Here is a 15333-nt window from a genome sequence, read left to right as displayed (position 1 = left end):
TAGTAGTGTGCTGGTAAATGTTTAAAACCCTGCTCTAGGGAGGGTGAGAAGATGGAGAGTCCGAAGGAGCCCTGATTTGTAGCAATTGACAATTTCCTTGGTGTAAATATTCCCACCATGGCTGACTTCAAGTCACAAGCATGTGGTCACTGCATATGGAGTTGGGAAGAGATGTGCACCATCAGTTCTCCCAGGCCAGAGCAAGCCAGCTCCAGCAAGTCATTGCCTGCCACTCTCAGGACACCTTAGCTGCTGGGCCAAGGCTTGGCACCAGCAGGTGCTCCGTTAAGACAATCAAAGAATTTCCTGTACCTGGGAGTTAGCCCCTGACTTACCCAGCCCTTGAGGATGCCACCAATCCAGACCTGAGCCTGGTTGAGTCTACTGGCGCTGCGCTGAATGAGATAGTTGAAATGGTCATTGTGGATGGAGACGAGGTTGCCTTGGTAGCATCTTCTGCAGACATTCTGCAGAGAGAAGAGGTGGAGTAGAGAATTCACTCTTGTTTTACTCAAATTCCAGAGTCTCCAGGCAAGATCCCCACATCATTTTTCGGGTTAGAAATAAGGTACCTACTTATCTCCCTTAATCTTATATTTTGCTCCTTAATCAGTTGTCAGGATATTCTTGCAGGAAATAATGATACTCATAATAATCATAGGCACCATTTATTGAGAGTTTACTATGACCCAGGGACTATTCCAAATGCTTGCCATGTATTGTCATTTAATCTTCACCACAACTCTAAATGGTTGGTACTCTATGTCTTCATTTAATCTTCACCACAACTCTAAATGGTTGGTACTCTATGTCTTCATTTAATCTTCACCACAACTCTAAATGGTTGGTACTCTATGTCTTCATTTAATCTTCACCACAACTCTAAATGGTTGGTACTCTATGTCTTCATTTAATCTTCACCACAACTCTAAATGGTTGGTACTCTATGTCTTCATTTAATCTTCACCACAACTCTAAATGGTTGGTACTCTATGTCTTCATTTAATCTTCACCACAACTCTAAATGGTTGGTACTCTATGTCTTCATTTAATCTTCACCACAACTCTAAATGGTTGGTACTCTATGTCTTCATTTAATCTTCACCACAACTCTAAATGGTTGGTACTCTATGTCTTCATTTAATCTTCACCACAACTCTAAATGGTTGGTACTCTATGTCCAAATGAAGGTACTGAAGCTCCAAAAGTTGAAGTGACTTGCCCAAGCAACACAGCCACTGAGAGACAGAGCCAGAATTTAATGCATCTATGTCTAATACCAAAGCTTTTTGTCTAAATCAGTGGTTCTCAAAGTGCAGTTCCCAGACCAACAATATCATCATCACCTGGGAATTTGTTATAAATGTAAATTCTCAGACTCCACCTCAGACGTCCTAAATCAGAAATTGTGGGGGGGGTCTCAGAAATCTCTGTTCTAACAAGACCTCCAGGTGATTCTGAGAGTAGGCTTTGAGAACCACTCATCTAAATGAATAGGAAACAGAAGATTAAATTCACTCTCTTCTCTCCGGGGTCTTCCACAGTTGCCTCCCTGCCACTTACCTGAGCGTTGCTAAACGTCATGGGGCTCCGCACCAACACGTAGCGACAGGTCTTGCACTCAGGACTTCCATGCAGTTGAACTGTGTCTTCCTTCCTGGGGCACTGCAAGTCCTTGTCTAAGGCAGCTGGGTCTGGCTCCATGGCTTCCTCATCCTCAAATGTGTTTTGACATGCAGAAGCCTCGACCTCCTCTCCCTTTGACTGAATCACCTCCTCAGTCAGGGCCAACTCACTCTTCTGCTCCCCTGAACCATCCAGATCCTGGCCCAGGTCTGCCTCTGTCTCTAGGCTCTCCAGATGGGGGGCATCGTTCTCTGGGAAGAAGAAGTAACCTGCCTTCAGATCAAGTTCTCCCTTCTTCCAGGACCATGGACAGATCCAGTGCCCCCACTCAAGCATTCCCAGGGATGCCCTGTGAAGGAAGCCGAGACTGAAGGATCTCCTGGGTGTTGACTGAGAAGAGATCTCTTGGGTTACACCTGGACGAGAGCCTGGCTTCTGGCTGACACCACAGGTCAGGTCTGTATTTTTAGGGTGGGAGGAAACACATGTGAGAAGTCTGGAGCGGTCACCAGCCCTTCATCTTAACAGCTGGGTGCCGTTTCCTTATTAAAGAGCCCTGACAGAAAGTTCAGGTCACAGTTCCGAGACCAGGAGAAATCTTACAAGATGGGCTGAGTCAACTGAAGAGGGGAGATTATGGCTCTGATCTCATGACAGAAAAAAAGGGAAAAAAAGTAGGAAAAAGGAGAAAAGACAAAGATGAGTGAGAAGGGAAGGGGAGGGCTTACCTAGAAAAAGAGCAGAAACTGTCCCCAGCAGAAGAAGGGGCAGGAGCAGAAGGCATTTCATGTCTACTCAGCCTTGTGGTGAGGACACAACCTCACTGTCCTCCTTGGGGTCGTCCTTGTGTGTCTAGCACAGCTCCTGGCACATAGTGAAGATGCAGTACTTGTTTAGTTCACTGATTAAAGGGCAAATTAGAGAGCTTCCTCCCTCTTCAGTGAACAGACCCTGAGCTGAAGAGTCTGGAAAAGAATGGGGTACAAAAGTACAAAAGTCCCTTTTTCCTGAAATCTTCATTGCTGCCCCCTGAGATGACACTCAGCCCAGACTTCGCAGGAGCAGATCTGCTCAAGGTCAGGGCTGATTTCACTCATGCTGAGGAAGGACAAGGAGGAAGACAGTGGCCATCCTGATCATAAGGACAGGCCTCCTACGTGTTTGCCCCATAAGGTGCTTCTTCCTCCCAAGCCCTGGACCCCCTTTTCCCCTGGAAGCTGAGAGGGAACTTACCTCCTGAGAGTCTGAGGCCTTCACTCTCAGTACCTCTGGCTGCTGGGCCCTAGAAGCAGCTTTTATTCTAGGTTTTAGGGGAAGTAGGAAGAAGCCAGGATGATTGCCCCAGGCTGCGGGGCGGGTTTCATGGAGGAGAGGCAGTGGAGCTGATAAGAAAGTTTGCTCAGTGTTCTCACCCTGGGCCCTGCTCTCTGCTGGGACTGCAGGGTCCTGCCTCCCGGGGCCTGCTACCATATACGAGTGTCCATGCACTTTGGTTTGCTCGAGAGGGTCCTACATGTTACACCTATTGTCCAGGCATAATTATTAGTGCCCCTACAGTGTCTCAGTGTGAACAAAGCCCCCTAACCCCAGGAGCAGCCTCCCACTGGTCAATATCCCAGGAAGTGAACTGGAGATCCCAGGGAGCAGGTGGGAGACCATGAGGGGAGGAGGTAGGAGGCAGAGGGAGCCTCAGCCCCTCCAGCTCTTATCTACATTAGGTGGTTTATATACATCACATCCTTGATCCTCACCTTCACTTATTCCCATCAGGAATGTATGATTATCTCTACTTCACGGATGTGAAAAATGAGATTCAAAGACAGAAAACAGCTTTCCAAGGTTACATGGGAAGTGGAGAAACTGGAATTTCTCCAGATCCTTGCTTTCTTTGATATGACCAAATGTGCTATCTGCCCCACCCACCCCCCCGACCTGTACAATCTAACGAATGGTGTCAGTGCTTTCCACATCCCTGGAACGCCAAGTCTCTAGCTTACTGTTTGCATTTATGTTCAGAAGGGCTTCAAACTCTGCCTCTTTTCCCAAGAGTCGGCCCAGCCCCACATCATGCAGAGGATGGGTCTCACAGTCCTGAGAGGCAGTGCAACAGAATATATGAGGAAATCATATCTGTGTCTCACTTTTCTCATCTCTCAACTGAGGACAATGACAGGACCTGCGTCTAATGAGATCAGCTTAGGTAAAGCTTTCAGAACAGTTCTGGGCACATGAGTTGGGGATGGTCCTTGTCAGGAAACCAGAACTAGAATGTGGCCCTTAACCACAAATAAGCAATGAGTATACTGTTGATTGTGCTTCTACTCTGTGCTCTGCACTGTGTAAGGAATTCCAGAGATGCAATTATAAAGACGTGATCTTAGTTTCACAGAGCTTAGTTAGTATCTTGTGGGAGAGGAAAAATGCACACACACAAACCCATATTTTGGGCCATAAGGCCAGTCCTCTTATTTCATGATTTTTACTTTTTTAAAAAAAGACTTTTTTTTATGGCCATGTAACATAAATCCTGTAAAATACACTGTAGAGTGGACCACTGAGGGAATTTTTACAGTGACTGCACCAATGTAACCACACCCAGATCAAGATTCTGAACTTGACCAGGAGCCCTAAAGCCTCCTTTCTGCCCTCTTTTTGACATTTCTTCCCCACTTCCCCAAAGAGGATCTCCATGGACTAGAAGTCACAGTTCTGTCACAACACACACCGCCAACCGAAGAGATTTATGGAACAAAGTAAAGTTTACCTGCCACTTAGCACAGAGCCTGGCACCTAGTAAATGCTTAGTAAATAGGATATTTTAATACTCTTTATTACTAGTATTGGAATAAAGGGAAGCAATGCCTTCCTGCACCAGAGAGTAAAGTCCATGAGGGAAGAAGTGAAAGTCCTATGTCAGCTGCACTGTCATATGGTCACCCACCAGAGGCTGCACCCATAGGAGGTGTTCAGAATTCCACCATCTTTGGAATCAACAGACTCTCATGGAACAATGGTTTTTGCAATATACCTACCTTTGATTTCTGTCTCTTTCTCAACTTACTATGTGACCTTGGGCAAGTAGCTCTGAGCAACACCCCAAAAAATTAAAGTTCTTGTTTTGACTCTCTCTAAGACACTGGTCTCATATAAAGTTCAAGGAATTGGAGGAGTCCTGGAAGGAAAGAGCTTCAGGGCATTGGCCACCTTTTTCCCGCTCCCCTCCCTAGTGGAGAAGGGTTTAGAATGCCTTCCTTTCTCACCTCTGATTGGGCTCCCTCACTTCCAGCTGGGCTGCAGTTATATGCCCCAGGATGAACCCAAGAATGAGGGGACCCATCTTGCCTCCCCATGGTGCCCCATCCCTATATGATCACGTCCTGGAGGGGAGAGCAGCCAACATTCCCAGCCATGGAAGCATGATGGTTAAGGGAACATGCTTTGGAACACCTAGAGTCAAATCCCAGCATTAGTCACATAGATGTTCAGTCTTGGGCAAATCTTTTAACATCTCTGAGCCTGGTTCTATAAAATGGGTATAATAATTATTGATCACATGAGGTCATCTATGTAAGATGTCTGTCACAGCAGGTACCTGTCAAGACAGTACCTCGTGGGTCCTCAGTAAGTGGTAATAATTGGTAGATGTTATTGTGCTTATTGTATAAAGAATTGTATGTCCCCAAATAGTAGGGAACTGTGTTTTGTTGTATTCCCAGGCCTTATTAGAGTCTGCCACATAGCAAATTGTCTTATATTTGGTTTTCCACAAGCAGATCCTGAGACAAGGATTTGAGTGCAAGTAGTTTATTTGGGAGGTGCAGATACACTAATAAGGGAGCAGAGAATTCAAAGGAGAACAGCCAATAAAATGTATGTTGTAATACCACCTATTTCATGGCTAACTGGAGTTTAATCCCACTGGGAAATCCTGGGAAATGGTGCGCAATATGTGCCTTAGATTTGTTCCACTTGAGAATCAAGGGACTGGGTACTTATATACCCACTCCAGGGATATGTCAAACCAACCACAGTTCTGGGGTGGAGGAGAGAGAAAAAAGGCCCTTGGGCATGGAGATGCAAATACAGGCCACTTAGAGTTCACCTGAAACCTTGTCCAGCATATGAATATACCAGTTATGTTCAGCTATGCCCTAACTGATGGGTATTTGGGTTGTTTCCAACTTTTTGCTGTGACAAACAATTCCTCAGTGATCACCTTGTCCATATGCATCTCTATGTGTATGTTCAAGCAGTTGAAAAGCTAACAAGTGGAATGCTCATTGTAGATCTTTTTTTTTTTTTTAAAAAGATGACCGGTAAGGGGATCTTAACCCTTGACTTGGTGTTGTCAGCACCACGCTCAGCCAGTGAGCGAACCGGCCATCCCTATATGGGATCCGAACCCGGGGCCTTGGTGTTATCAGCACCGCGCTCTCCCGAGTGAGCCACAGGCCGGCCCCTCACCTGAAACCTTGAAAGGTCCCAGAGATTATGGGTTGGGTCCTGGCAACACCTGCTACACAGGTGCCCAGTAATTGGGTGTTCTATAAAGAGAACTTCCTGAGCCCATTCCTCTATTTTCAAAAGGCCCCAGAGACCCCACCCCACCCTCCATCCTCCTCTAGGAGTGGTAGCTTCTGACTCCTTCCATGAAAAGCGTGGTGTGGAGAGGGATGATAAGGCAGAAAGTTCAAGGGTGGGGCTAGGCATAGTGGACCAGTGATCAGAGGAGAGAAGACATCCATTTCAGTGAAGCAATTTTATTGCCATGAGGTGAAGGGAGGGGCAGCAGGCAGGGGAGAAGGGGCAGCAGCCCAGGAAGGGGGCAGTTCTGCACTTCCAGCTGGGACCTGCTCAGGAGGAGCAGACAAAGGAGAGGTTCCTGCTGCAGTGAGCTCGGCGCCAGTGGCCCCCTGCAGAGGCAGAACAGGAAGGGACCTTCAGCCTCTGGTCCACTCCCACTCAGCCCCCAGGAGGATCTCCTCCCCCACACACCAGCCCCATATCTCAGTGGAGATGGAGTCTAAAGACCCAGTAGGCAGTAGGCCCCTCCCTCAGAGGGCCAGGCTCTCTTCCTCACGCCTCCTCCATGGGGCACTTCTCACCTCCCAGGCCCTCCCATCCTTCACTCCCAGCCCCTCCTCACCTTGGGTACACAGAGTCACGCAATGGCCCGTGTTGGCCTGAGGCTGGCCGGCAGCCCAGTACGCATAATTCCAGGAGCTGCCATCAACCCAACGAAAGCGTCTGCTGCGACCCTAGGGAAGGTAGGTGGGGGGAGGGGATTGGGGATGGGAGAAGAGAAGGCAGAGAGGCTGAGCTGGCACTGTCCCTGCCACTACTCCTGCTGCCCACCGGGTCACTGACCCTTGACTACTGGACCATGATAGACTCTGTCCTGGTCAATGAAACGCTGATCCTCAGTGATCACCACCACCACTTCTGTGCATCCCAGAGATGTGCCCATCTCTAGGGAGAGTTGGAAGGGGTGGCCACCCCGCTCTAGAGATGAGCAGACAAGCCACAGTCTTGCCCAAGTCATATGGATAGTCAGGCTGAGAGGACTTGGACCCAGATCTCCTCATTCTAAATCCTTGGCTCTTCCCAATGCCTAGGCAGCCCCCTCAGTGTCCATCTATCCCCAATTATTCAGGAGGTCACAGAGCAGAAGCACAGCCAAGTCTGCAGCAGATAGAGCACTGACTGGGGTCAGGAGGTGCTCCGCATTTGGAGCTGGCACCCCTCTTACCGAGCCTATGACCTGGAGTCCGATCCAGATTTGACCCTGGTTGACCCCACGGACTGCACATTGGATCCGGTAATTAAAGGCGGAGTTGTGGATGGAGACAAGGTTGCCCCGGTAGCACTTCTGGCAAGTCCACTACAGGGCAGGATAAAAGAGGGAGAATGGAGTGTCCTTCATACAGGAATTCGCATGACCATCAATTATCTTCAGTCTCTGAGTCTCCATGATTCATGCCTTCCCTCCCCCACCACAGCAATTTGTAGGCTGGAGAGCAAAGTGCAAATTCTGTTCTTCATGGTCCCCTCTTGCCCAGCACCTCTGCCTTGCCCTAGTAGCCTCTGCTGACACCCCCAGGACCCTTACTAGAGGAAGGAACCAGTGACACAGAGGCTGGAGGCATGTCCCCTGCCCCCTTCTCAGTCTCAGCCACAGGCTACCCACCTGAGCTTGATCAAACGTCCTGGGGCTCCTCACCAGGAGGTAGCCACGGCGGGTCTTGAATCCAGGGCTGCCCACCAGTTTTACTGTGTCCTCTTCCTTAGGGCATTGAAGGCCCTTGTCTTCCACATCCAGGCCTGAGACCAATTCAACAGCCCCCTCTTCCTCAGGGGCACCATCGCTTCCAGAGCCTCCCTCCTCCTCTTCCTCCAACGACATCAGCTCCCCAGGTGGGGCCTCCTCAGCTTCTGGTTCTGGTATCTCCCTACCCTCAGGAAGGGTCTTATCTCCCAAAGGGCTCTCAAAGTTGTAAGTTTCAGTCCCTGGCAAAGGAGAAAGACCAAGTCTCTTTCCTTCACATCTTTTCCTGTTCCTCTCAAGAACCACGGACAGCTCCTGCCTTGCCCTAGGCATCAAGAATGCTCAACCCTGCCTGGGAAGAGAGGAACCTGGAACCCAGCCTCCCCCATAAGGTCAAGGTGGTTGAGAGCAAGGGCTTAGAATCAGACAGTTGTGTTCTGGTTCCATCATCTACTATACAATACAACCTACCTCATGGGGATGCTAGGAGGATTAAAAGAGGTAAAGCATAGAAAATCCTTAGCACAGTACACTCAGTAAGCTCAAAGGAAAAGGAAGCTATAATTATTTTGATTATCATTAGCACTACATAGAAAAGACAAATTGGGAATGTCACAGTAGAACTGAGACTGCTGACATAACAGATGCCCTGAGGAGTCCCTTCAGCTCCTGGCTATAGAGTCCCTGCTCCTTCAAGAGCACAGAGATTCTGACACAGGGATGATCAGAGGAGGCGGTGAGTATGTGCCTCTGACCCCATCTATTATAGAAAGGAACAAAATAGAGAGGAAAAAAAAAAGGACTGAAGGCAAAGACTTACTCAGATGAAGAGCAGAAACTGTGCTAAATAGAAGAGCCAGAAGTAGAAGGAGTTTCATGTTGGCCTGTCCTGCAATGGAGAACACAGTTTGTTATCAACACATACACACATCACAGCCACACCATCCAGGGACCTTGGTAGTGAGGTGGAGAAAAAGAAGGCATGAATAGAAATAAGGATGGGCCCCAAAAGCTAATGCTTTCTCTAAAGCACTCACCAGCCCAGATGCCTTCCTGGGTTTTTAGGAATTCCCAAAGCTCAGATCCTCCTCTGCTCCCTCTCACAATGACATTTTATATAGGGGCTTTGGAGGAAGTTCCCCTGGGGAAAGTGGTTTTGCCCCAGCCAGAGAGAGAAGGGAGGGCTGATAAAAGCCATTTCTTCACTTCTGCAGGGAGTCCATTTATTCAGTGCTGGATTATCTCCTGACACCTCAGGAACCTGGGGCCATTCTAGAACTGCTCTGAGCTCATGGTTCTTATCTTGGGCTGCCCTTCAGAATCCCCAGGGAGCTTTTCCAAAATACACATCTCTCCTGCTTGGTGGGTGAGGATGTGAATTGCCTTATACATTTTGGGAACAAATCTTTCAATATCTATTAGAATTTAAAATGCACATTTGATCATTTGATCAATTTCATTCTTTGGAGACTATCCTTTAGACATAAAAGCACCTGTAAGAAAATTTTGTAAAAGTTATGTATTGCTTGACTGTTTGTAGGCATGAAAACAACCTGGATATCCATCAATAGGACAGTGAATAAAATGTGTCCCATCTATTCTACAGAATGTTACATGGCTATTAAAAGAAAAGCTGTGCTTATGCTTTGTACACCTGAAGAGATGTGAATGTTACATTACAAAGTGTGAAAAGCAAGATATAGAGAAAAACATTTAGTATGAGAATAGCTTTTTGGGTTTTTTTTAACCCTTGTAAGTGCTTATCTGTGAGTTTTCTTTACATGACCATTGATAGAGCTGGAATGCTAAAAAGGACTCACACCAGACTGTTGACCTTGGTGACCACCGGGAGCAGGGGAGGAGAGGGAAGAAAGTGGGGAGGGAGACTGTTTTCCTTCCTTTCATAACTTTGCATTTCTTCAATGGTTTTGATAAATGTGGGCTAAATCTGTAATTTTGGAAGATGCCTTATTGAGTATTTTAAAAATACACAGATCCCACCCTGGGAAATTCTGATTGACTTGTAAGTCTAGAGTACAGGGCAGATGTCTGCATTTTTTTTTAAAGTTTCCAAGCTGACTCTGATGGAAAACGGATCTGGGAGTCACTGTTCTGCGGGTCTCCAAGCACAGGAAATGCTCACATATGCCCGACCACTTTCCCTCAGAACTTAACCACTCCTGCCAGCCTTCCTTATGACCATCCTACCAGCCTTCATTATGGCAACATTTACTGCACATTTTTAAATGCTGTGCATGGAAAGTATTGTCTCATTTAATCCTTAAGGAAGTAAAAATAAAAATAAATAACTAGTGAGCTGGGTGAGTGATATCTCCATTTTTCAGGTGAGGGAACTAAGGCTCAGTGTGGCTCCTAACCCATCCCCCACTCACTTCCCCCACTGGATCAGCTCCCACTGTATATTGCAGGTAATCGTTTCACTTTTTTATTTATTTGAGATTATCTGGTAAGGGGTTAACATCTATCTACCCCACTAGGTGATAACCTGCATGATGACAGAGGCCACATCTCTTTACTCACTACCATATCTTTGGTGCCGAGCACATAGTAGGGCCTCAATGAATATTGGTTGAATGAATGAACAGTTAAGTAAATTGCTCAAGTAAATAGCAGGCTTAGGATTCAAGTCCAATTCTCTCTGACACCAAACTTCTCTTCCCTTAAACATGTGTCTGCTCTGTGTCGAAAACTATGCTGTCTCAGTGAAGGCAGAATAGGAGAGAGGCATTGTCCTTGTCCTCAACTTGCTGAGGAGAGCTGAGGAGGACAACTTACCTCATTGGTAAGAGGAGGAAAATCCAAGTAAAACAAGGGGAGGAGGTTAATACCCAAGCTGGGAAGCACTCTGCCAATGCAGAAGGAAGTGCGTCCATCACAGAAGAGAGCAGAAAAGGCTGTGTGAAAACAAGAGCTGGCTCCTGTGCAGGTGGAAAGGTGGTGAACAGAGGGAAGGAAATGGAGGCATTCCAGGGGGAAGGAACAGGATGAGCACAGATGTGCCGGCAGGATGACCCTGGCATGTGCGCAGGATGGTGTTATTTCCTTCATAACTAAAGTTGACAGTATGTACACTGGGAAGAGGTGGGGAAAACCAGGAAGAATGTATCCCGTCTTGAGCCAAGGAATGGAGACATCCTTCCCCTGTCCTCACTTATTCAAAAAGACAGAAGCAGGAATCAAGGGAATACCCAAGAGCCTAGACAGAGCTTTGAGCTGAGCTCTGCTCGCTTCCATCCCCAGGCCCTCCATGCAGGGCCACTTTGCATGTTGGACAGACTTAGGATGGACAGAAAGGGATGAGATGGGGCCGATTCTTGGAAGCCACTTGGCTACTCAGGCCCCCCACCCCTGACGCAAGTCTCTCTTTTAGGTCACACAATCCAGTGTCTGAAATCCACAGCTTAGTTGCCCTGGAAATTCCACTTCATCAAGATCCAGTGGAGCTATAGAGCTAGTGGCCAAGAATGTGGACTCCAGAGTCAGACAGTCCAAGTCAGTCGATCCACGGTCCAAGCATGTCCAGGGTCACACTAAATAGCTGTGTGACCCTGGACAAGTTCCTTAACCTCTCTGTACCTCATTATTATCATATGTAAAATACCTACCTCACTGAGTAGTCAGAAGGAACTAATGAGCTAATGCATGTGTAGTACACATGCTGTGAGGTGCTCAGCCACCTCACTCCTTCCTGTGGTTTCTGGGATTTCTCTTATGGATCTTGGTGGTGGGTGGACCTCTCATATGGAAGACAAAAGTACCAAATTGATTCCCAGCCTCCTTTGCAGCTAAGACATATGACTAGGCTCTAGCAAATAGAAGCATCCATTTAAGACTTTGAACCCAGAGCTAGTGACAAAAGACAAAACAAAATGTGCACCAAGAAGACCACTTTGTGGTGGTGGTGATCAATTTCCTGGGGCTGCAGTGCCCACAGTGCTAGAGGATGGATCCAGGGTCCAAGCCCTACGACTTCCTGCTGCCAGCCACCAGATCTGGATCTCAGCAGCAGCAGTGGGATCCTCCCCAGACCAGGTTTTGACCCCAAGTCTGGTTCTTTAGACCTTCCTGCAGTTTTCTGAGCTTCCCCAGTTTTTTTCAATAAATTCATTTATCTATGCAGACCAGCCAAGGAGACTTTCTGCCACTAAGACCTCTGACTTATGCAGCACATAGCACAGGAAATGGCATTTAGTTATTGCTCAGTAAATGAGCAATTATTATTATTAGGCCCAGAAGTGATCAGGGTCTTTGAGGCTGACCCACATTAATCAAACTCTCAGGAGTCCAATGTCTACATCTGATGCCAATGACACAATTTATGTCAACCTTTATCCACAAGAGGCCTACTTGTCTGGGCCCTCTGATCAGCACGTTCTCTCCCTGCATCACAAGCTACAGTGTGCTCAGTAGACCTGGATCTTGAATGAGAACAAAGAGCTGGAAGTCTTGGAGTCCAGTGCTTTTGAGCAAGGGGGAGGCCTACTTGTCTGGGCCCTCTGATCAGCACGTTCTCTCCCTGCATCACAAGCTACAGTGTACTCAGTAGACCTGGATCTTGAATGAGAACAAAGAGCTGGAAGTCTTGGAGTCCAGTGCTTTTGAGCAAGGGGGCCTGATGCCCATCATCTTGACTTCAGCCTCAGGCCTGCCTCCTTCCCCAAGAAGTGTTGGATCAACACTGCAGTATCCTGAATCTTAGGAATCCCCCTTTCTGACCCCAAAGTTGCTATAGAGCTTGAATGTCCCCAAACAGACTCAGTCATCCATCTCAATATCGCTGCCATGGAGGATCCTGACAGATCACCTCTACTTGTAATTTTTCCTAATCTCATCCTCAGAGGCTCATCCCAACATTAGCCTTATGAGAGAGCTTGCTGTAGCCTCTGGTCCAGCCTGTCCAGGGGCAGACCTGGCACTGAGGGAGTGTGCCCGGCAACAAGGGTGATGTCCTGCACGACGTGTACAACATGCTTGTACCAAGCACTGACCAGAGACCACCCTGGAGATGATGTCCAGTACCAAGGAACTCTGGTTTATGTCCCTCCTGTACCCAACCCAACACACAGCAGCTTGAAGGTAGAAAACTCTGCAGCTCCAGATACCCAGTGCTCGCTATTCAGCCCTCACTTCCATCTGCATCCCTCCCCCCACTCTGCAGGGTTCCTCAACCTGGAATCTATAAGTAGGCTTCAAGGGGCATGAACCCTGCGATCATAGACAACATACAGTATGATGTTCCTAAGGTGAGGGTCCAAACCTTCCATGAGATTCTTTTATAACTTCCCAAAAAGCAAAAGAACCTCTAATTTTACTGTATGGTTTGTTCCTGAAGAGCCAGGAATTACCTCCCACTCTTCTTCACCCGTAAAGCCCTGCTTGGCCCTTGTGATAGGCAGAATAAGACATCTTCCAAGATCCCCGTTCCCTGGTGTACACACACTGCACAATCCCTGGGACTGAAAACAGGGTGAATTTTACTCCTGTGGTTGTGTTATGTTATATGTCACAGTTGACTTTAATGAAGGGAGAATATCCAGGGTGAGTCTGACCTAATCGATTGAGCCCTTAAATAATACCAGACTCTTCTTGAAGTCAGAGATTTCACACATGAGGGGGTTCCAACCCAAGGGAGATTGTCCATTGCTGGCTTTGAGAATGGAGGAGACCACATGGCAAGGAATGTGGGCAGCCTCAAGGATGTAAGAGCCGCCCCCATCTGATAGCCAGCAAAGAAACAGGGACCTCAGTCCTACAACCGCAAAGAACAGGATTCTGCCACAACCATATGAGCTTGGAAGGGGATCCTGAGCTCTAGATGAGAAAACAGCCCAGCCAACACCTTGTGAGACCCTGAGCAGAAAACTGAGCCATGCTGTGCCCATACTTTTGGCCTATAGAACTGTGAGCTAATAAATGTGTATTTGAAGTTGCTAAATTTGTGGCAATTTGTTATACAGCATAGAATATTAATGTAGTCCTGAAGGCCCATCTCCCCCCCAGGATGAATTTTGTAGTTTGTGAAGTTGGTGGAGGATTGGCAGAGAAGGGTTCCAAAGGAATGAGCTTGAGGACCTGCCAGAAAAGAACCCAGAGACAGCAGAGCAGGTAAGATGGACAGAAAGAAAGAGAGGTTTGATTCAGGCCAGAGGTTCCACCACCTTTCCCCTCAGACTGTAAAACGTCAGGAAGCCCCTTCTGGTTCCAAGTTCTACTCAGAGGGACTCTTTCTGCCCCCAAAGAAGTGATGGACTTCAGGAGTCTGACCTCCAGGGCTGATCAACTGCCCAATAGCTATGCTTGGCCAACATCCCCATGGGACAGATAAGAGGTGGTAAAAGGGCTAACGCCATCCCAGGGGGCCCAGGAGATAGGGACCTGGGCCGTTGCTCTGTGAAATCAGCCTTGAAAACAGCTCCTGTGACACTTCCCCATTTGGATGCCCCAACAATTGAGATAGACCAAGACAACTGATGTGCTAGAGCTGGAAAGGCCCTTACAGGTGATCTAGTCCAGCCTCCGTGTCTCAGATGTGGGACGAGGCCCTGGACTGGACCCAGGTATTCTGATTCCCAATTCAATGTTCTTCCTGCTCCCTCAGTGAGGTTACTCTTCTTCCCCTCCAAGCACCTCCTCCCCCAGAGACTGAGCTCTCAGCAAGGTTGGAAGGAATATGTCTTTGCAGTCAGTGCTTACCCGGGCTCCACCATCCACCTTCGATATATCCCCAGTCCATCCATTTTTCCTTATCTCTGCTGCCACCACGTTGGACAGCATACGTCAGAACCCATTGTCCCCATGCACTAGCAATTGACCCACTCGTTACCACAAACTGCAAGGCTCTCATGACTGGGCTCTTGTCTACTGGCACAACCTCACTGGTATGAGTGACTCTCATACTGGTTCTAGCTCCACTGGCCAAGCTAAAGCCTCTGTACTGTCAGGTCTCAGCTTAAAGGTCACTTCCTCAGAGTAGTCTTCTCTGAGAACTCCTTCTAAAGAAGCCACCCACACCACTCTCATGTCTAGTTACTCTGTTTCACATTGTCTCATTTATTTCCTACAGAGCATTAACCAAAATGATCCGATCTTGCTTATTTACTGGTTTCCTGTTTATTTTTAGTCTCCTTCAGTGGGTAGTAAACTTCATGACAACAGGGACGTTATCTTGTTCACTGCCTAGAACTCTGCCCAGGTCATAAAAGCAAGTTGTCAAACATATGTCAAATTAATTAATCAACTAACTAATTAACTTGAACTTTACCCCCTGGAGAAAGTACATCTGAGTTTAGGTCAGAGGGTAAATCCATTCATTTCAATTCTACTGGTATTTTCTGAGCCGCACCCATCATGCACACAATCCTCAGCCAGGCTCTGTGCTCTGGATCACTCATTCATTCATTCATTCAACAAATACTCAAACG

At 47.5% G+C, this 15333-nt stretch overlaps 2 protein-coding genes across 2 annotated transcripts in view; both read right to left on the bottom strand.

Annotated features, from left to right (window-relative positions):
- Positions 1–2415, bottom strand: part of LOC103595513 (proteoglycan 3-like) — a 3050-nt gene extending 635 nt beyond the window's left edge. Inside the window, exons 1-3 of the mRNA XM_008578935.1 lie at positions 2355–2415; positions 1564–1877; positions 336–467 (exon numbers count right to left, since the gene is read on the bottom strand). Coding sequence (XP_008577157.1) covers positions 336–467; positions 1564–1877; positions 2355–2415 — 507 coding nt within the window. The remainder of the gene's footprint in view (positions 1–335; positions 468–1563; positions 1878–2354) is intronic.
- A 4065-nt stretch (positions 2416–6480) lies between these two features.
- PRG2 (proteoglycan 2, bone marrow (natural killer cell activator, eosinophil granule major basic protein)) lies at positions 6481–8769 on the bottom strand. Its single transcript, XM_008578932.1, has 5 exons — positions 8712–8769; positions 7814–8133; positions 7376–7507; positions 6773–6884; positions 6481–6539 (listed from the first exon to the last, which is right to left on the bottom strand). Exons 1-5 carry the CDS (start codon positions 8767–8769, stop codon positions 6481–6483), a joined length of 681 nt encoding a protein of 226 aa, XP_008577154.1.
- Positions 8770–15333: the final 6564 nt, after the last annotated feature.

This window comes from Galeopterus variegatus, unplaced genomic scaffold (genome assembly GCF_000696425.1).
Source record: "Galeopterus variegatus unplaced genomic scaffold, G_variegatus-3.0.2 Scaffold1784, whole genome shotgun sequence".
Classification (NCBI taxonomy): Eukaryota; Metazoa; Chordata; class Mammalia; order Dermoptera; family Cynocephalidae; genus Galeopterus; species Galeopterus variegatus.
This window is presented reverse-complemented; position numbering and strand designations above follow the sequence as displayed.